General features: G+C 37.7%; 3 protein-coding genes across 4 annotated transcripts in view; all 3 read right to left on the bottom strand.

The window, feature by feature from the left end:
- The window catches only part of LOC122660044 (tetratricopeptide repeat protein 1), a 47,298-nt gene extending 40,533 nt beyond the window's left edge, over positions 1-6,765 (bottom strand). Inside the window, exons 1-2 of the mRNA XM_043855218.1 lie at positions 6,471-6,765; positions 5,174-5,353 (exon numbers count right to left, since the gene is read on the bottom strand). Coding sequence (XP_043711153.1) covers positions 5,174-5,353; positions 6,471-6,692 — 402 coding nt within the window. The 5' untranslated portion in view covers positions 6,693-6,765. The remainder of the gene's footprint in view (positions 1-5,173; positions 5,354-6,470) is intronic.
- Positions 6,766-9,010: 2,245 nt separating this feature from the next.
- On the bottom strand, positions 9,011-12,111 carry LOC122657809 (CCR4-NOT transcription complex subunit 9-like). 2 transcript variants are annotated; one of them, XM_043852602.1, is made up of 11 exons: positions 11,950-12,111; positions 11,649-11,803; positions 10,963-11,046; positions 10,790-10,879; positions 10,670-10,712; positions 10,460-10,566; positions 10,268-10,363; positions 9,833-9,946; positions 9,633-9,721; positions 9,303-9,372; positions 9,011-9,173 (listed from the first exon to the last, which is right to left on the bottom strand). In XM_043852602.1, exons 1-11 carry the CDS (start codon positions 12,029-12,031, stop codon positions 9,045-9,047), a joined length of 1,059 nt encoding a protein of 352 aa, XP_043708537.1. In that variant the 5' UTR covers positions 12,032-12,111; the 3' UTR covers positions 9,011-9,044. The 2 variants fall into 2 exon arrangements, with proteins under 2 accessions (XP_043708537.1, XP_043708538.1); XM_043852603.1 differs by having other exon boundaries at positions 9,116-9,231; positions 9,263-9,372.
- A 5,950-nt stretch (positions 12,112-18,061) lies between these two features.
- On the bottom strand, positions 18,062-20,152 carry LOC122658943 (cinnamoyl-CoA reductase-like SNL6). Its single transcript, XM_043854109.1, is given in 7 exon segments — positions 18,062-18,228; positions 18,479-18,671; positions 18,794-18,947; positions 19,417-19,605; positions 19,715-19,806; positions 19,809-19,868; positions 19,999-20,152. Coding segments are annotated over 7 exon segments (888 nt in total). The 5' UTR covers positions 20,117-20,152; the 3' UTR covers positions 18,062-18,146.
- Between the last annotated feature and the right edge of the window lie 373 nt (positions 20,153-20,525).

A 20,525-nucleotide genomic window follows, 5' to 3' on the forward strand; every position in this document is an offset into this window, starting at 1 on the left:
GATGGAGAAGGTCTGCTTAAAACGGCGACTCCAGAGTATACTTAGGCGAAGCCTGAAACAGGGCCTCATTCGAACCAAGCAGAGCGGAGAAGGAGCAGGGCTCCCCCAAGTAAGTGGAAAGGAAATTTAGAACATACCTACTGGCTCTGATACCAAGGTGAGGTGTAGAGGAGTGTAGAGGGGAAAAGGTAGTGAAAGAGATATAGTTATAAGCAAAGCCAAACCCAAGCTGAATGGTGGCCTTTCTTTCAACAAGAAAAACATTTATCCGTGGTTTTTCCACGAAACTTTTTCCGCTTGAAATATTTATACCTTTTGCCCTTCTGTGGCCTATTGGATAGACGAGAACGCCTGTGATGATCGGAAGTCGACCTGTGCCTGGGAAGCCGAGTATAATGAGATTTCTTCTTTGTGGGGCAGCTGCAGCTCTAGTCTTTGCATTTGATTTTCAGAAAAGAAGTATCACAGGTATCTTTCAACTTCTCAGTAGTACGTTCCCATGTTTTAAAGAATTGCTGTTGATCACACAATTTTTGGAGAGCTGTCTGAACTTCTTGGTACAGGCAGCCAAGAGAGGTCTGGTGCAGTTGAAGGCCCTGAATGTGCAGATTTTTTAGAGCATCTTTACCCAAAGGTTCCTTCCAAAAATCTGATCTTGAGAAACATTTCACCCGGATGATGGATCGTTTTTATGTCCTTGGAGGAATTGATGATGTTAATATGAAGCAAGTCTTCCTAAATTCAGGTATAATACGTGTATAATATGCTACTCCTTAAAACCGTGGATTTTTTCGTATGAGTGCATTTATACATAAAAAAACGTACTATTTCCTCAAACGTTCGGATACACGTATTATACACATATAATACACATTTACTAACTAAAGGCTGGACTGTCATCTTGGCAATGAGAAGAACCTTCATGTGAGTTTTGAGTTGTCTCAGATTGAGAATTAGTTGAATCTCAAAACTAGAAGACTCTAGCACTATAAGTAAGCTTCACATGCATCAAGAATCAGGTTAATCCAAGTTCAGACGAGGAAATTATAACAAGCCTTCAGTTATCTATTTTTTATTTATTTTTTAGATAATTCATGTGCTTGGGAGTGCCTGATGAATAAATAAACCAAGATTTTACCATGGCTGCAATTTTAGAGAGTCCAAACTAAAGTTTCAATCAATTCCTGCTAATATCCACGCCAGGAAATTAAGAACATAAATCCAGTAACCCAAACAAGATGTCCAAATAGGAACATCTACGCCCAGACTGATAAACTATTCATACCAAAAGGGCTATATCCTTTTCTTTTTTTTTTGGATAAGTCAAAAGGGCTATATCCATTGATAAGTTTTCAATAAGAAATCCTTTTCCATTTCAATTATAATAATTATGTGCATATGTAAACCCCAGTACAGAGATTGTTACACAGATACCCAATCAGGTATCTTATCTATATATTAAATATTAATTAGTTTGCTTAAATTTTTATTGAATTCAGATCTCAAAGGCAATTGTCGCGCATGGTGCCCAGAATCCTGTTTCTGCACAAAATGTGACTTTATGAGAGTTTCAAGCTGACCTTCACTTGGAATTTGTGGAACTCAAAACATAATAGATGTAGACCTTTGAGTCCTCTTTCCAATGGTGCTGGAATCAGATCAATCCAACATCGGGAGAATGAGATATGGTAATTTTCCCATCAGTGTGCAGAGCAGTAGAAGATCGTTCCCAGAGAAGAGTGAACAGTATTCTATTTCAGCATGAAAGATATCTTTCAAGGATTTTTCTGCATCCTTCAGGCAAAATCAGAGGAATATTTTAAACATAAAAACGTAGTACTTCGATTCTTCTTTCAAGCGACTCAAGTCGCGTGTCAATCGGACTCTGATGGAGAGAGATATCAAAGTTTTGGCAACGCTGTGCAGAGAACCAGTCTGAATCGGGTGGTTGCACCATGCACGAGATTAGGGCTTATTGTTAGCCTATTTTGTGAGTCATTAGGGCTTGAATTCCTTTTATTTCCTGTGCAAGAAGAGAGAAAAGAGAGGAGAGAGCCATTTCAAGGAGAGAAGAGTAGAAAAGAGAAGAAAGAGAGATTTTGCAGAGTCTGACGGTTGATACCTGCGTCTCTCAAAGAATTTCAGTAAGAACTTGATTTCGTCATTCGTTGCTGCAAAACAGTGAACCGTTGAGAGGAACAAAGCTTGCAATGTTTTTCTCAATTGTGTTTACCTCAAGGGAGTAACATGACATCTCACAAACCCTAGTTTTATATTGTTCTAGGATTGTTAATTGTTGAAATTCCTAGATCAATGATGTGTTAAGGGGTTGGGTTTGTTATTTTATTTTACATTATCCATGTACTAAACATCAAGTGGGTGCTTGATGATTCTTGGGTTATATAACCCTTAAAGTTTCTTGTAGGTGCAAGAACTTTAGTAAAAGGGGTCGGTGCTCCTGGGTCGTCATAGAGACTAAAACATTAGTAGTGTATTGAGCAAAATACGAAGCCTCATTTGGGACATTGCTCAATGGACATAAGCACTCTTGCCAAACCCCATAAAAACTTATGTCATGGTGTGGTCGTCCTTGTTTATTTTGTTGGATATTGGGAGTGTGTTTTTTATAGAGTGGGTGTGCACACCTGGTTGACCTTACATGTGACTCTGTGAGGTGGGATGTTGCACACAATTGTGTGTGAGATTGGCCAAAACGGTCAGTTCCAGACAATTTGTTGGATGATACGTCGAATGTTTTGAGGATTTGCTACTGTAACGGCAAAGTTTTAACAGTCAACAATTCACCCCCTCTCAGTGGCGCACTGTAACTAACAATATCCTTCAATTATTAAGGCCAGCTTTCTGAACTCCAGATCATTCTACTGGTAAGATCAACCATTCCTTGGTCAGTTTAATTATTAAAATCTATTCAGTATCCTTCACTGAAATCACTTCTTCAGACCTGATGTTTCAGATTTCTCTGTCGATTCTGATCCTTTTATTGACTGAGTCCTAACCTAAGGTCCTAAACTATCAGGACTCCATTAAAAAGACAACTGAGAAAGTCCTGTACCTCCAAACCTCCATAATCTCATTGCTTCCGCAACCCAGAAAATTACCTCCAATTTAACAAGTTGCTATATAATGAGCTCCAGCCTCCAATTCCTAATGTGGAGATTGAGATTCTGATACATATGTGGGTTCCATACTCCATGGAACTAAATCTCGGTCGAGACTGACCGAAATCTCCAAGTTGTCTCGGTTTCGGGCCAAGCCAAAACAAACCCCATGGTCGAAACCCAAGTTTCGACTTTGGGTTTCAACCCAGGGAGGCCCAGGGTAAAAACCTACTGTGGAAACCTAGAAACAAGATCTGGCACATCTGGATTTCGAGCCTGACAGAAACCAGGTCGGAAACCGAGGTCTCGATCCTCGCCACACTCTAGCCCTCCCTCCATTCATAAAGGTCTTATCCAAACCTGCTTGTCATGATAAATTGGAAAAAGCTTTGTATATAGCCCTTTTAATCCAAAACTGTGCCAAATTGTGGTATGCATACTGTGATTCCTCATTTTGTCGATAAAGAACAGTTTTGATGAAGTTGAATCAGAAAAGTGAGGCTTGGATTACACGTGTTGGTCCTTTGGTCCAAGTAATGGGCCACTTTAATGGGTCCAAAATAAGTGTTAAGAGTTAAATTGGGATACATTAGTTAAGTTGGGATCATCAAGTTTGTTTTCTTTTAAATTTTGTTACTATTGTTTTATATTAGCTTAGCTGGATTAAGTGAGATGTTAGATTTCTAGCTTATCTCAAACTCCTAGTAGTAGTCTTTTAGTTAAATAAGTTGATGTTTTTTATCATTTTCTTTTGAGTAAGGCTATCTGTAAATAATCTCTATGCTATCGTACTATGGTCTATGGGTAAGCAAGCTCTATAAATACATGTAAAGGCCAATGGCCTCCCCATCGATTTGAGAAGTAATACAGTTCAGTTTTTCTGAAATTATGTCATTGTGGATTCAGTAGTTGCTTGGGGGGATTCCCATGTGTACTTTGTGAATTCCAAGTGAAGGCTAAGGTAGATTCCTTAGTGGAAGAGTGGATTCTCTTCACAGGTTTGTTGGATTCCTACCCTTTCCTATCAATTCTTAGATTTTCTATTTAATTTCTTCCATTCCCAGATCTAGTTTTGCATTTTGTTCTTTTAGTTCCATATCCTATATTCTTTGTTCTACGATCCTATTTGTACTAGTCTATAGCTGGAATTTTCTGGTTTGAGATTAGTCTACATTAGGTTTCTTCATTTGCGTTACTAGGACCTAATATCTGCTAGATGGCAGCTTATTTGGCACTCAACTTTTGTGGACATGTTCATGTCATCTTTCATTATCTGGTAAGTTTAATCCAAAACCATTACACCATGTGGCACGACCAAGAGGTCAGACATGCTAAGATTTGGACTGCTAGGAAAAGGTTCAATATAAGCTATTTGAATAAATTTGACTATCCAATTCGAAAAATGACCAATTCACAAGGTCCCCTATCTATCAAATCATTAGAATTGCCAGGTACACCTTCCACTGATTTGATGGTTGATAGTTGGCCTTATTGTTAAGATTGACAATCCAAGGGTGCTCCATTTACCATATCAGCCCTCAATGTGGCTCAAACAAGGCCGCCAAACAAGAAATTCTTCTTCTTCTTCCTTTATTGTTATTGCTGTTGTTGTTATTGTTGTTGTTAGTGGTAGTATTACTATTTCTCTGTGAACAAAAGAAAAGGTTTTTATTGGTCTATTATAGTGCACATTTGAAACTGGCCTAGCTAAACATCATAATTACGTCCATTTTACGTCTTAGAAACTTATCTAATAGTAAACAGTAAAGGAGAAATCATTGGCATGGTATTCCATGCAACTCAAGACTGCATAGATAGCTATCTTCCCAAAAAAAAATTGTAGATCGGTTTTTTGGCTTGTAGTTTGTTCAACAACTTTTACATCATTAATTCAACTACTACATTTTATAAATTAGCACAATGCCATGAAGGATTATATCAATTTCCATCAACTCATCTGAAAGTTCATTTCAAAGCGATGGAAAGAAGCAGAAGCAGAAAGGTCCAAGATAACAGTTATCTTATTTTGTGTAAACATATTAATAAAGACATACCATTTTTGAGAAACAAACAGCACGGTTTGCATGACTCATGGAACGTATTTCTGTGGCTGAAGGAATCTCAGCAGCCAGCTGTAATGCAAGTTCATACTTTGACAATGCATCTTCATACTGCCCAGCCCCAAAAAGTTGATTGCCTTCAGCCTTCGCATCATTGGCTTGAGATAAAGCTCTCTGCTCGAAAAGAAAACAGAAGACTATAACTTACATAGATTAACTGATTTTAAGAAAGTTCTAGAAATACATCCCATGAAACCACAGATCCACAATGAAAGTTCACACTCCACAGTAGTCCCTCCATCCAGCAAAGATAGTCTCGTTTCAGGTTTTCCACTGTCCCAAAATGTTTGTTCGTTGTAGATATGAAGCTGTTTTAGATTTCCCATCATGCTCCTCATTTAATCATCTACACATTTAGTTATGATACTCATGTAGATCGAATAAGGAGAAAGAGAATAAAGGTCCAGCAAGCCAGCCAGCCAGACCTTAGGTCCATCTTTTGGTCCGATGCCGTGGGCCAGGTTTAGGCCCACCACTACAGCAGTTCATCCCTTGCATGGGGGGATTATTAGAAGATCTTCTTTCTTATTTCTTTATATTTTAACCAACTATTTATCCACTTATCTAATGGAAAGATGCATTTTGGCTAACACTAAAGAATTCCTCAGTTTACATCTGTTTACATTGTCAAGTTTTGAGCTGAGGTTTATCTGAATATCTCATACCACAGTTCATCGTACTATCTGTAGCAAGGACTCCAGGCCATTCATTTTGTGACAGTAAAACAATCATTTCAATTATTACTGAGACTGCTCATACCATAGTGATTGCATATACGCTTTGAAGTTAAAACAGGCAACCTACCCTTAGCACCAGTACCAACAATCAGCTGTCAGCATAGGCAAAATATGTTTATGCTAATAAGGTAAGGTAAATCATTGGTCCCTTAAGGTATGAAGCATTGTTATAAACGCCATTGGTTTGCCAGAAAGAGCTTGACTTGAAATAAAATGAGACCGAAAACAAGGAATGGAGTTGCTAACAATTAACGTGTCTAGTATGAATCTTCGACTTAGGGTTCCATCAAATAATCCAAATATAAATTCATACAAATCAGCGTGAGAACAGATGAATTCTTGCCAAAACACGGCTCATTCTAAACGAAAAGACGCAATATGAGTAAGGATTTCCTATTTAGTCAGAAGGAAAAAAAAATCCGTATTTTGTGTATCTAAGATCAAATGTATAAAGAGATGAAACTTTACAGAAGGAAAAGCATTCAAATATCCACCTGTTGCAACTGCTCATCAGTCAAGGCATCTTCGTAAGAGTCATCTTTAGGAGGTGCAGGTTGTTCTTCGGTTTCGCCATCGCCTTCACCTTCACCTTCACTTGCTGTTTCAAAGCCTTCCGCTTCCCTACCAGTTGCCTCTTCAGTAGCATCTGCGGAAACCTCTGGAGCAGTTCTTGTATTTACTTGATCGTTTTGGCTTTCCTCTTCAATGACCACCATTTCCTTATAATCGAAGCTCGACTAAGATAGCTGGAATCGAATTAGCGATTCAAATTCAAGAAAAGTAAGGCTTTTTAATATGCAGAGAGAGAAATTACGGTTATAAGAAGATCTAAAGTAATAAAAATCCGTATATATATAGGGCGTGTTGCAGAGCATTCGAGACTCATCGAGAGAGGGAGAAACACAGAGAGAAAGAAGGAAAGAAGCAACATACCTCATTTCCGTATTCAGTTTTCACTTCGAAGGAAATGCAGTCATGGAAGCCGTCGGATTGGAACATTTTGTGTGAGAATTGGATAAGGTCACGGTGAGATCTTGAGCTAGATGTAATATTCCAATCTAACAATGCGGGAATTGATGTAGAATATTAGTATATCTTATTCTGATCCAATGGTTTGGATTTTAGACTGGTAAAACAACCGGTATCTCCTCAGTTTTCACTTGCCGCCCCTCCCACTCTCCCAGGCTTGAATCCCTCTTGGATCAATAGGGTTCAGCTGTACGCTCTTGGGCTGTTTCATCGGAAACATTTTAGCCCAACCCAAATATAAATAGGTGGTCGGGTTGGGCTTTGTCTATAAAAAGTGAGGAGAAATTTCTTCCTCACCCATATGAGAAATTTGGAGAACCGGGCGAAGTCCAAGACTTCCCTACAACTAGAAGTCCCCAATGAGTCCGTTGAAGGTGGTGAGAGAAGATATTCTTGGTTAGCTGTGGATGATGGAAATTTGGTCCAAAACATAATTAGATATTGGAGTAATTATTAGCTGTATATGTAGTCGAAATTTGGAGAATTGGGCGTAACTGTCCTTGAAGTCCCCAAGGAGTTCCATTAAAGGTGGTGAGTGAAGATATTCTTGGTATATTGTGGATGATGGAGACTTGGTCCAAAAAATAAGTAGAGAAAAAGAAATGTCACCCGATTGCGCAGCACGGAATGTCGCTTCACCACTATAGACTTGACATGTAAGATACCAAATAAGCAGCAATGCAACATGTAGATCCTTCTCCTATAAAAATTTACAATAGATGTTATTAGCTAAAAATTGTGGAAGTCTCGGAAATTGGTTGTAGCTTGTGATTATAGGTTCTAATGTAGGGATTTAGTTCATAGTATTGAGATCAATATCGATCGTCGATGAAACGATATTGATACGGATTGGCATATCTATCTGATACTGAATCAAAACACCGTTTTTTCATTAAAAATCCACATTCATACCTTATGCACCTATCGATTCCTAGACCTCCGCTCTGATGGTTTAATAATTTTATAAAGATGATAAGTTATGAAACAAATCAAATATGTGAAAATATTTTTAATAAATTTTATTTCCCACACCCAATTTAGTGGGAATAGCAATGACCAAAAACACATTTGTATTCGGTAAAGTTTCTCCTAACCTTCGCAAAGCCCATGTTCAATATTATTAAATAATGTTCACATTTTTTTACCCTTGCATTAAGTAACTTTTGAGAATAAGACAAGAGACAATTAAAAGAAGGTTACAACATCTTAGCTCACTGTTTTGGTGACAATTGCAACCATATACAATAGCAGTAAAGATATCTCTAGACCAGCACATCAAAAAGTTTGTGGCACTCTAACTTCTGAGGTTAGGTCTGATGGGATCAGACCCGATCATCTGGATCTGTGGAATGTGAACAGATCATTGCTGTAGAGAGATCTGTAACCAAAAAGAAATTTTGAAACAAAAAACCTATGGAGCAGGTGGTGACTAATTGGTCCATGTAAGCTAGCTCAGGATAAAATAGGGTGCATCAATATATGAATGCTTGTATGCGTAAGAGTAAGGCCATGGAACCCATAGGGAAGAACAATTACTGAAATTCCAACTAGTGCTGTTAGCATATCAAATAATATTGTTCTTTCCCTCCCCTCTCCCCTCTCAGCTTGTGCAACAATGGAATTGCAACAATGTAATCACAAACAACAACGTAAATGGTAATGCAGCATTAAGGGCAAATATCAAGGCCTCAGGTGCCATCAACCACAAGATTTTGTACATGGTGTAATGTCAAAAAGGTTGACATGATTCGCTACTAATTGGAATATCTAATGAAAAGTAACAAAAAAAAAAAAAAAAAAGGGTCAGATGTACATGGTGTGAATACAGGTGAATTTTTCAAGATTGCAAGAAATCATACATCAAAAACTGACTCCAAATTGGCAGACCCAAAACTGACTCCAAATTGCTGATTATCTACAAGTACAAAAAAATGCTACCATGTTCCATCATAGATCTGGCAGTCACATTTCCGATTCCCACTCTCCTTGGACTGTGGTAACATCAATCAAGTAGGATGATGATGAGAGCCAACATCTCTTTAATGACATAGAGGCTCAATAGGCTTCCAGTCTAGAATGTTATGTAGAGAAGAAATTGGGAAGCATTTCTCAATTTTGCCAACGATCAGTGAAAGTTCGTCAAGCAAACATCGAATAACAGGGAATTCCTACAATGACAAATAGGGAAAATCAAGGATCAAATAAATCAAGTTAAAGAACAAAGAAACAGAGAGCTATGACTGGGCATTTGGAAGAACAGAAGAGAATTCACAACCATTAGTTTCAATATAAGTTACCTCCAACATGTCCTGGAATGAACCATCCACGATCTGAACTGGAAGATTGTCCATCACAATATTATATCCCCTGAGACATAGAAGTGTGTTAAACAATGACAGATAACCAGACAAATAATATTAGCTGCATTTAGCTGGGAGCTGTCCAGTAGTAGCTCCTAGTTTCAGCACAAATCATATCAATAAGCATATAAAAAAAATAAGCTGAAAATAACAAGAAAATTTGAAGATGTATTTTTCTTCTTCCTTGTTTGCTATGTGCATTTGGTGGTTAGCAGAAAAACAGAGCTTAAGCACAAAATTCAATTCAACGTCACTAGAGTGGGTTACCTCCTATGCTGACAGAGAAGAAAAGAGCATCTCATAATGTGAAAAAGAAGTCTTGGAGAGAAATCTTGATCCTCAGCCAAATAAGCAACCTTGGTCAAAGCAGTAAAATAGAAAGTATAGTTAGACTAGAAGCTTTGCACTCAATAAATGTTTTGCAGCTATGAATAATTTATGGGAGAACTTTAGAAAGTTAGGCATACCAGACGTCCCCACGTTTGCATTAATCCTTTAACAAGATTATCACTTGTTGGACTACAAACATAAGATATGCCTGACCAATCTTGTAGTATGGCTTCAAGAATGTGCATTGCAATCTGTGTGAACATAAATTGCAGCAAACAGCACAAGATCCATTCTTTTTCAAAACAAAAGAAAAATAATTAAACAGAAGAAGCCTACTGAACTGAATCAAAGGTCTCAACTCAACTAATTACATTGGGCGCTGAGTTGTACCAGTCCACTGAGATTTGATTCATATAAAAGAATTTCAGCATTTTATACTTAAGTCCATGACAAACTCTATCAATTTTCCAATTGGAAAAGGACATCATAACTATATTAAACTAGGTTCCTAAATTGGTAGAATCACTGGACGAAAAGAAGAAAGCAAGAATACCATGGCAAGAAAGCCATACCACTTTGGAAAGTTCATTCCCAATCTGTATTGAAACCCGACATATTTCCACCATAGCATTGTTGATAGCCCATTGAATGATCTTCGATTCTCTAGCCTTCAAAGGAAAAGGAGAAAAGCAGTGGACAAATACTTTACTACAATTAATCCCAGGGATCTCCACCAAATAATGAAGCCACACAAAAATAAATACCTGGCATAAGATCCCAACAACAGACAGTGCCATTGCTCGGACAATCTCATATATCTCCAATGGGGTCTCAAAGAGTATTAAAGGAATCAAGTAGTTGGGCATAAAAGCTACAATAATTAGGAAAATGAAATACATTATATAAATCCAAATGTGATAAAAGATGGGAGCTAAATATTTCACTTGCAAATGAAAGCCCTGAAGTAGACTCACAATTTACAAAGTTATGCCTTGTTTCAGGATTAGCTGCAATACTCTGCAATATAGAAGCTAGTGGAAGTAAGACAAGCAAACGCAAACAAACATGGTAAACAAGACAAACAATATGCACACCTGAAATAGGGTAAGAACATTAGCAAGCCGCTTGGCAGATCTAACATTGAGACTCCCATCCGTCATCTTTCCATAGAACATAATCACCTCCTATTTCAAAGAACCCATACCCCTCTTAAGTCCTTATCTTGATTTACTTAACAAATAAAAACAAGAGTCTTATTACAAATAACCTGTAATAATATGGCCATTGTGCCACAAGAGTTGTACAAGAAGTACCCAGTTCTGTTGTAGTTCTCTGGATCTTCTTCCCTTTTCTGCCTCCAAATGAACCCAAACCATCAGAAACCCATTTCATGCAAAAAATAATCAAAGAGCCAAATCACATTCCAAGCAAAACCCAATTAAGATAGCCCAACTTACAACCCACATATGCGTAGTGCACAGAAGTCCAATCCTTAGATAAAATTGAATGAATGAAATAAAGAGAGACTAATAAAATGAAGAGAAACCAACAAGCCAAACAATATGAACACCCCCCCCCCTAAATCCTAATTTAGGAAGAGAATTAATACGTGGACCATCAAATCATTAATGAAGTTAAAGTTCGGATGAAGCACAAGAACAATAAATTCCAACTGAAAAGCCAGACGGAGTTTGGGTAATCTTGATATAGTAACTTCTGATCCTTTCAATGAAAATGGGTACAACCCCAAATACGTCAACAGAGAAGACAAGCCACGAAACCCTGAAACTGACATATGGTGAAGATGAACAGCACGAATCAAGAAGCCACACACGTGCAGAATTCTCATTTTTTACACACATACGGTTAGAGATTATACGGAGAAATCAAAACAGAAGACTTCCAAGAACTCAGACATAATAAATCTAAAAGAAGACTGAAGAAGAAGAAAACCTCTACGAGGAATGAACTGAGACATCTAAGGGCGGTCTCTCGGAGTTCTTGATCTTGAAGCTCCACAATGACTTCAGGGATGGCCATTGGGGTTTTCATCCATTTCATACTGTGTTTCTTTCGTCCCCTTTTGCGGGATTTCGACGCAGAAAGCTCTGTAAAATGAAAGAATCTATCAATAACAAAACCCAGAAACAAAACTGGAAGAAACCACTAATCAGAAAGAACCCAGAAACAATGGGCTTCTACTGAGAGAGAAAACACAGATATACACAAACAAAAAGAGAGACAGGGGTGAGACCTTGGTCAATTTTGGAGTCGTGAAGGAGATTGAGGGTTCGTTCTTCCCATGGCTCCTCTTGGAGTTCTTCGTTGTCAGCCATTTTGGGTTTCTGCTTTTCTGGTTCCTGTTTTAGAGCAGTAAAGAGGTGAATTAGGGATTTGACAAGCCTCTTCGAAGCCTTAATGGTTGTTAGTTCTCGATGCAACCTTGGGTTCGGAGGTTTAAGGCTCGGTGAGGAGAGGAATTAGGGGTTTCAGATTTTGAGAAAGAAAACGAGAGAACAGTTCTGAACTTATGATTTCTTCTTCAGCAGCTATTAAAAAGCACTTCTGTAATTGCGAAGCCTCAAGAAACGCGCTAATGCCGCCACGGACGATTCCGATCTGTTTGTTAGTACTTGGTAGACCTTGGGGTGTTTGGCGGGAAAACTGAGACTTAAAAAAGTGGGCCATGATATGGAGCGGTTTGGATCCGACCCACAAAAGTATTGTAAAATTTTAAGGAAAAAGAACGCTGATTGGGCACGTGTAGTATGCTGCCTCTGCACCTAGACATAGGGGCAGGCCAAATGACGGTCGCACCCCATGGAAGGGCAGAATTTCCCAAGGGCACGACTATCATCTTGCGTGCCCCTGTGTTTGGGTGCAAGCATAATGTACTGCACGCGCCCAGGTAACATACTCTTTCCTAAGTTTTTTTTTTTAAATTTTATTTTCCTTATATGGTCCCATCCATCGTATGGTGATGTTTTCAATATCGCAGTCCGGACACAGCATCTCATTCTAAGTCAATTGCAAATGATGTCGAAGGTGTGACGCCCTGATTTGCAAGATGATCCGCCATAACATTGATCTCATGATAGCAATGAGAAATCTTCCACAAACAAAACTAAAAAAATATAATCTAAGATTTTCACTACTATTGAATAAATTTCAAGGAAATGTTTGTGATTTTACTACTGAAATCAAGGCTGAAGTATTTGTTTCAAATCATAATTCGCAAAATCTTATTTGTTGTGTAATTTTCAGTGTATTCAAGAAAGCTGCGATCTTTGCTGAATATTTAGCAGAGGCAATCTCATAATACATGGCAAAGGAACAAAGAGGCCTACAATCATAATCTCTAAAAATGCCTCCAATACTGGAATGACCTAGATTCCCTTAAGAAGCCCCATCAATATCGATTTTAATCAAATTGGAATCTAGCAGGGACCACACAATCTCCAAATTTCTAAGTGTTCCCCCCCTCCCCATGGTCGATTGGTACCTTGTTCTGGAGCAACAAGCCCACATTCTGCATCAAAAGATGAATGCTTTCAATAACTATACGAGAGAGCATAATCACAGGCTCCGTTTGGTGGCAAGGGGAATTAAAGGGAAGAGAAGGAAAAATTTTCAAACCTAAAAAAGAAATTTTTATAATCATTACCCCATGTGATTGTATAAACTATTTAAATTTCTTACCATATCTAGTAAAGATACATTTTACATGTAATATTTATTTTACATTTTAAACAAAAAATAAAAATAGATGCAAAATAAAGTGAAATTTAATAACCAAATATGGAATGATTTGGAGTAAGATATATTGTCACATGGTGTCACATGGGGTAATGATTAAAAAAATTCCTATTTTAAGTATGAAAATTTCACTTTCCTTCCCTTTAATTTCCCTTGCAATCAAACGGAGCCTGTGATTATGCTCTCTCCATATCTCAAAAAGGGAAAGAGTCATTGATCATCCCCATAACTTCTCCAACGCTCCATGAAAATGGATCTCTTGTAATAAGTACTACAAATTACAAAAAAAAACAAAAAACAAAAAACAAAAAACAAAACCAACAAGACCAAAAAGCTTGAAAATAGATCTCCAAACTTTGTTAGTGAATGAGCATGAACAAAAAATATAATTAAGATTCTTCACTTTGCATATGACATAATGAACATCTAAACACATATAGAACACCATTCTACCAAATAATGTCATCAATTGGTGATTTCACATGAAGCATACACCAATTCAAGATAGAATATTTCAATGGCATGCAAATAGACCAAATGTATTTATGCCAGGTAATCGACATATACCTGATTAAATTTCATGTGGATTCAATGGTAAATTTTCTTTGAAGAGAATGCTTCCAAATAAGCAAGTCATCATGATCCAGAGCAGAAAGAACCAGCTTTTTTTAAGCCAAAAATGTGACTTAACCTACTTCGCTAAGATGAGAGACAAGGGAAAGATAGACGTCAAACTACAATCCTTCCAACCAGCCAACCCGTGGAGTTGAACATTGAAAAGAGCTTTGTCATTTGTTATTATCTTATAAGTTCGACCACCTTAGTTTTAGATTTGACATTATATTTATTGATGACTTTAGCCGTACATGTGGTTTTATCTTTTGTAGTCTAAATCTAACGTCTTTGGTTTTTTTATTTTTTTTAATTGAAAAATCTCGTGTACCATGGTGAAAAACAATTCCGTAAATATGTAGAGACCCATAAGCATATCTTGAGTTGGTATAGAAATGAGATCTCCAATACCTGAAGACAAGATATTCACATGAGAAAACATAAGTAAGTGAACCTCCGCACAAACACTGTAGGTAAGTTGATGCTACCTTCAGTAGGACAACAATGACATACCAATTTCATGAGTGTAAAATAGGAATCCAATTTGTATAAAAGGTGACTCATCAACTTTTATTTTTTATTTTACCATATCTTTTTACTAACCTTTATACCTTAAATTTTTGTGATTAATGTACTTTTTTCATGATTTTATGTTGTTTTTTATTTGGATTTGTTTTATTGTTTTTCCTTAATTCATAAGATTCTTTGTTAATGGAAAGCCATGTTCTCGAATGATTTTATTTTTTATTTTTTTGTAACATAAAGGTTTACTGATAATCATGTGAGGGGCCTTGAACTCCAAACAAGTCTTGGAGCCAGGGAGTGGAAATGGGCCAATCTGTCATACATACGCTAGACAAGGCCCTCCTGGCCAGGTATCTCCAATAGTATTCAGATACCTGTGAAATAAAAGAAAACGAAACAGCAGTAAAAGAATTACATAGGCGCTTAACATCATCCATAATTACAGTTGCTTCAAGGGGAGGTTGCATAAAAGAACCCTAAAGGTAAAGTATAGCCTCTCTGCAATCAGATTCTATGGCAAGATGCGAACCAGAGTGGCCGCTTTGGCCATGGCCATTCTTATGGCAAGAGCTTCACCTTGAAATGTAGAAGTGAAATGAAGGGGAGCAAATAATGCATGTAAGGGCCTTCCCACATCTAATTGAAACACTAAGCCAATACCTCCCTCCAAGCTACCCTATTTCAATGTCGCATCACAATTTACCTTTACAAAACTGGTTGGAGGTGGGAACCAATGAATGACATGAGAGGGCTACGAAGGAGCTGATGCTATTACCGATGAATACTGCAAACCTTTTCAATGAAGCTTTGTAGTATTCCAGGAATGCACTCTCCGCAACCAAAATGACTTCTTGAGGGGTCCATTCCTTTGTGCCAAAGACATAGTCGTTACGCGTTCGCCAAATATACCAACATATAAATGCTGCTCTTGCTAATGATTTTGTGGATAACTTTTTGTCCCTCCTAAATAGATCCTCCAAGCTTTGTAACCAAAGCAGAATAGAGAGATTATGGCCCGTTGGAGGAATGTATGACATAGAGCTCCCAAACAAACGGCTCTTGCAAAACAGCAGCTCAGAAGAATGTGGTCCACCATCTCCATCATGCCCCCGCATCTTCGACAATTTGGGTCTACTGGAATTTTCTAGAATGAAAACTTTCACCTGTTGCAAGACCGTCCGCTCAGGCCCTCCATAGAAAGGCTTTAATCTTTGGTAAGGTATCAATATTCCGAATATGATTCCAAACCTTGTCTAGAACCAGATCCCATTTGTGCGGGCATGAATTAGGAGCATGGTTTGCAGCAGATGCCTGAGCCATATTAGACAGCATATGTATGGTATGCTGATTTCACACTAAACAAGCCATTCTTTGCAGCACCCCAAACCAATTTATCGTCTCTTGGGAACATACTAAGGCTAATAGATTGAATAGCCTTCCTCTCCTCTAGCTGAAATAGAAGTTGAAGTAAATTCCCACGCCAGATGTGAGTTAGAGGGTCAATTAAATATGAAACCGCATGAGCTTGACAACTGGTTGACATCATACTTTGGATCTTATAACTGGGTAAGGTTGGAACCCAATTGTCGTTCCATATACTGATTGAATCACCACTACCCAATTGCCAAATCAAACCCAATTGGAGAATAGCTCTTCCTTCCAAAAGACTTCGACATCCCCACGATGGCCAATTACCCACCCTGGCATGAAGGAAATCCGTGAAGCTAAGTTTTGAAGCTTTGAGTTCTTGAAACCAAGTCCACCTTTTGATTTTGAGAGGCACATTCTTGATCAGGAAATCCAGTGCATTTTTGGGCCCTTCTCTGACATATCCCAATAGAAATTTGTAGCTACTTTATTGTTAGAATCATGATGTGGGACCGAAATTTTAGAGTGAGATCCTGCGAAATTTGACATAGGAGAGATTGCCGCTTGAATGATTAACAACATATTTGATGGTTCTTCCATGAACTTGTTTTAGGTATTTTATTTCTATTCCTTTGTAGTATTCCATGCATAATATGGTTTTCTTGTACACAAATTTTTCATATTTATTGTAATGTTTTTTTAACATTTTTAATGGATTTCTTGGGATAAGTCATGTCATGGTAGGTTAGGATACCTTCGTCTTATTTCTCTTGCAAATTAGGCTAAATTTTACATGCAAGGATATTTAGGTAAGTTTCTACCTATTGCAAATACAAATTTGAAGTATTTTTGTTATTTTTATTCAATTTTATTCTTCATTTCCGAGCATGATAATCATCATGAAATGATTTTGGTCTAATGGATTTATTTTTTCATTGATTGAGGATATACTTCATGCTTAGAGTGATATTTCTGTAATTTATTGGATCAGTTATCGGTGTACCAACGTCTTCATTCGCATACGGTTTATGTAACTAAGCAATAGTTTAACATAGTTAAATGCATTTGTTTTTATAGGAAAAAAAACGTTGCCAGGCTGCGTAGCATACGCTAGCACCTCTTTGTGTCTATCTCTCTCCTCCCTCCTATGAAATGACGTATCTACCCCCTTATTATGTGCGAAGAGAAATAGCTACATGGAGGCACTAGCTTACGCGATGTAGCCAAATAGGGAACTCAATCCCTTACTTTTACGTATACTAATCCGTGTGTTATAGCAAAGTTGGATAGAGCTAAGTTTCCTAGTCTCTCCTTTATCTTCTTGTATATTATTTTTTGGGAAGGGGTTTGCTACCAGGCTGCATAGCTGCGCACACATGGGCATCCGAGGGGAGGGGTGGGGTAGTCATATCACTATCCTATGTGAGAGGGCATGGGGGTGTTACACATCATTCTTTTTCCCATATTTTTTTTTTATAAAACATATATAGCATTATATATATATATATATATCCAGTTTAATTGGATAGACCGAGGTGCCTAACACAATCCTTGATCCCCAGCCTAACATGAACTTGATTTTTTGTTGGATCAGTTCGGATTGTAGTCATAGTTTTATATGTGGGTCCTAAATCCTAATCTAGGAGACGACTATTTGTCACTAAGACCAAACATATTTCTTGGTATGCTGCTTGCACATTGAGTTAAATGAAGAAGATGAACATTTGATCTTAGATCTCAATAGGGTGAAAAGATGGGATACAATTTCTGTAGCTGCCCTGATTTGTTAATAAGGGAGGGCAGACCTTATGACAACAGTAACATTGCTCCATTGCGACCTAGTGATTGCGGGTTTAAGTCGGGAAACAGTCTCCCCGCAAAGTGGAGGTAAGGCTGTGTACATTATGACCCTTCTCAGACCCCGCAGTGGTGGTAGCCTCGTGCACTGGGTATGCCCTATTCCTAATTTGACAATAAAATTGAATTGAGTTGAGTTACCTTTTGTTCTAAATACTAACCCTAAGCATTTTTCCTTCACTGTGAGAAAGGCAATGATCCCATTTATTCTCTCTTATTTTGTACAAATCATCTCAACTATATCTTTCAAGCCAACAAAAAGCAATAATTACAATGAAATCGACAGGAAATAGCAACAAGGAGGAATTACATCATAAGCACATCTAATATATATTAGGCAGCAATCTCTAACAGCTTGTGTAATTTCTTTTTCCTCAGCCTCTCTGTATAGGTCACACTTTCTTGGCATTGATACCTATAAGCAACAAAAATTCCAATCAGAACAAATGGGAATATTATTAATTGTTGCAAATCTCAACCATTCAATCTATTAATTGTTGCAAATCCATTTCTCCATATATATAAAAGTTAGGAGGGGATGGTTCTTCCCTCTTTTACTTGTTCATAGTCAGATCTTTAGTTTCTAAAACAGTGATTATCATCATTGCATTGGCTTTAAGACCAAAATATACTCAGTTAAATAAGGAAGGAACCCTTAACATTACCTTGGTGGTAATGAGATAATAGGGCTCAAGGCTTGTGCAAGTTTCATAGCCTCTTCGTCGGTGTTAATGACCTGATTGAAGCAGAGGTACCGTCCGCATGTTGACTGATCTTCGAAAGCTCGAATATGGACATCAGCAAGAAAGTTCACATCAACAAATGCTAGGACTCCATTTTCATACATCTCAGCCACTCCTGTTGGAGATATGAATTAAGATAAAGAGGACAACAATTTAACATTCAAAACATGCTTGAGGTGCTAATTAATTAGATAACCAAATGCATTTTCTTCTGCACCAATGTGATTGATTGATTACCTTTAAGATAGGACATTGTGGGTAGAGAATTTTGTTGAGCAACACCAGACCCAAGAACTACTCCAGCATTAATGGAAACCATGTTCAACATTCTATCCATTGCTAGTGCCCAAGCAGCCTGTTCGGATAGTGTCTTTGCTAAAGCATACCATAACTGCATAGTACCAAAAACTATCACTAGAGTTCATGTGAGGATCAAAAAAATAAAATAAAACTAATGCCCATAAATTTAAGACTGGAATTCATGAATTATTTAGTCATTGTTGGCTCATTGATCAAGATCAACTTCAGTCAGCAATTACAAAAAGAATGGGGATCAAGTTTGGTCACATGACTCTGTTCATCTTATTGATGGATTCCATCAATTGGACAAAAAATAAATCAAGAGTTTGTGAGTAATCTGATTGCTTTTGGTGGAAAACAATCACAAATCTCTTAGAAGTTAAATTTGGTAAGGAAATAGATTTGGAATATTAAGGTCGATAGAAAACAAAAGAGCAAGGATCCATGTCGCCGACACTATTTAGTTGGGATAAGGCTATAATGTTGTTGTGATGAGAGAGAGAGAGAGAGGGGAGGGATAAAATGGGGAAGGGGCTTGGAGGGGGGAAATGGGTTCAAACCTTCATTTTCCTGCAGAACTCTGGATCACTCCATGACCTCTCATCTACATCCTTCTCCAAGCAAATATTCTCCCTCCAAATTGCTGCAGTTATAGAAGAACTGAAGACAATCTTCTCTATAGTCTCTGTTTGTGCACATGCCTCTACCACATTGATTGTTCCTCTCACCTCCAAATCCACCATTACATCCTGTCCACACAGGCCCAAGGGAAGGAAACCACATCAAAACAAAAGAAAATGTAAAGAAGCAGATGACTTTATATGATGGGTTTTCTCTATTTCCTAACTAACAACTTACATCATATCCATCTGGATTATCCAAAGAACAGAACAAAGCAGAACAACCCTTCAAAGCAACAAGAATGCTATGGTAATCAAGAACATCTACAGTACTAGCTTCTCCTTCTCCATCTTTTCCATCTCTCTAATTTTCCTTACTATCTCTGTCTCTCCTGATACAAAACCATTAACACCCATCCTTTAAACTTCAAGAGTAGACCCAAAAGAACCAAAAATTTAACCTCAGAACAGAACTCCCAGGAAGAGAGAAAACAGATAATAAAATAGCAGAATCTATATTACCATTGTTTTGGATGGCTGCATGTACTTTATAACCCCTACTTAAAAGCCCTTTTAGTATCCAAAAGCCTGCATATGAAGAAGCATCAAGAATGCACACTGTTGCCTTCTTGTGATCCATTTTTGTTCTTTTCAGCTCTTCCTCTTCTTCTTCTTCTTCTAATTGCTTTTCCTCCCTATTTTCTTTATAAATAGTTTCTCTTATCTAAAAACTTGTGAGAGAAATCCATAATTGGGTTGAGGAGGGGTTGTTGAATGTGGTTCACGCTTTCATCTACCACTCTCCTTGCATGATGAGTTGGCTGATTTAATGCTTAATTATTTCTTGTGGGAGAGGTTAGTTCCTACTTCCCATTTTTCCATTACATAGTTGTAGTATGTACTGTTCCACCTCCCCACGCATGTGATATTGGTTGAGTTTTCTTCTATTGGAAAGTAAAGTTTGCTTTCTTTGAACAAAGGGTTTCTTAAGTAAGGATGGGGGTGGTCACGGGGGGGCGAAAATTGGCTGCTGCCCGGGTTGCAGCTAT

The sequence above is a fragment of the Telopea speciosissima genome, chromosome 4, assembly GCF_018873765.1.
Source record: "Telopea speciosissima isolate NSW1024214 ecotype Mountain lineage chromosome 4, Tspe_v1, whole genome shotgun sequence".
NCBI lineage: Eukaryota > Viridiplantae > Streptophyta > Magnoliopsida > Proteales > Proteaceae > Telopea > Telopea speciosissima.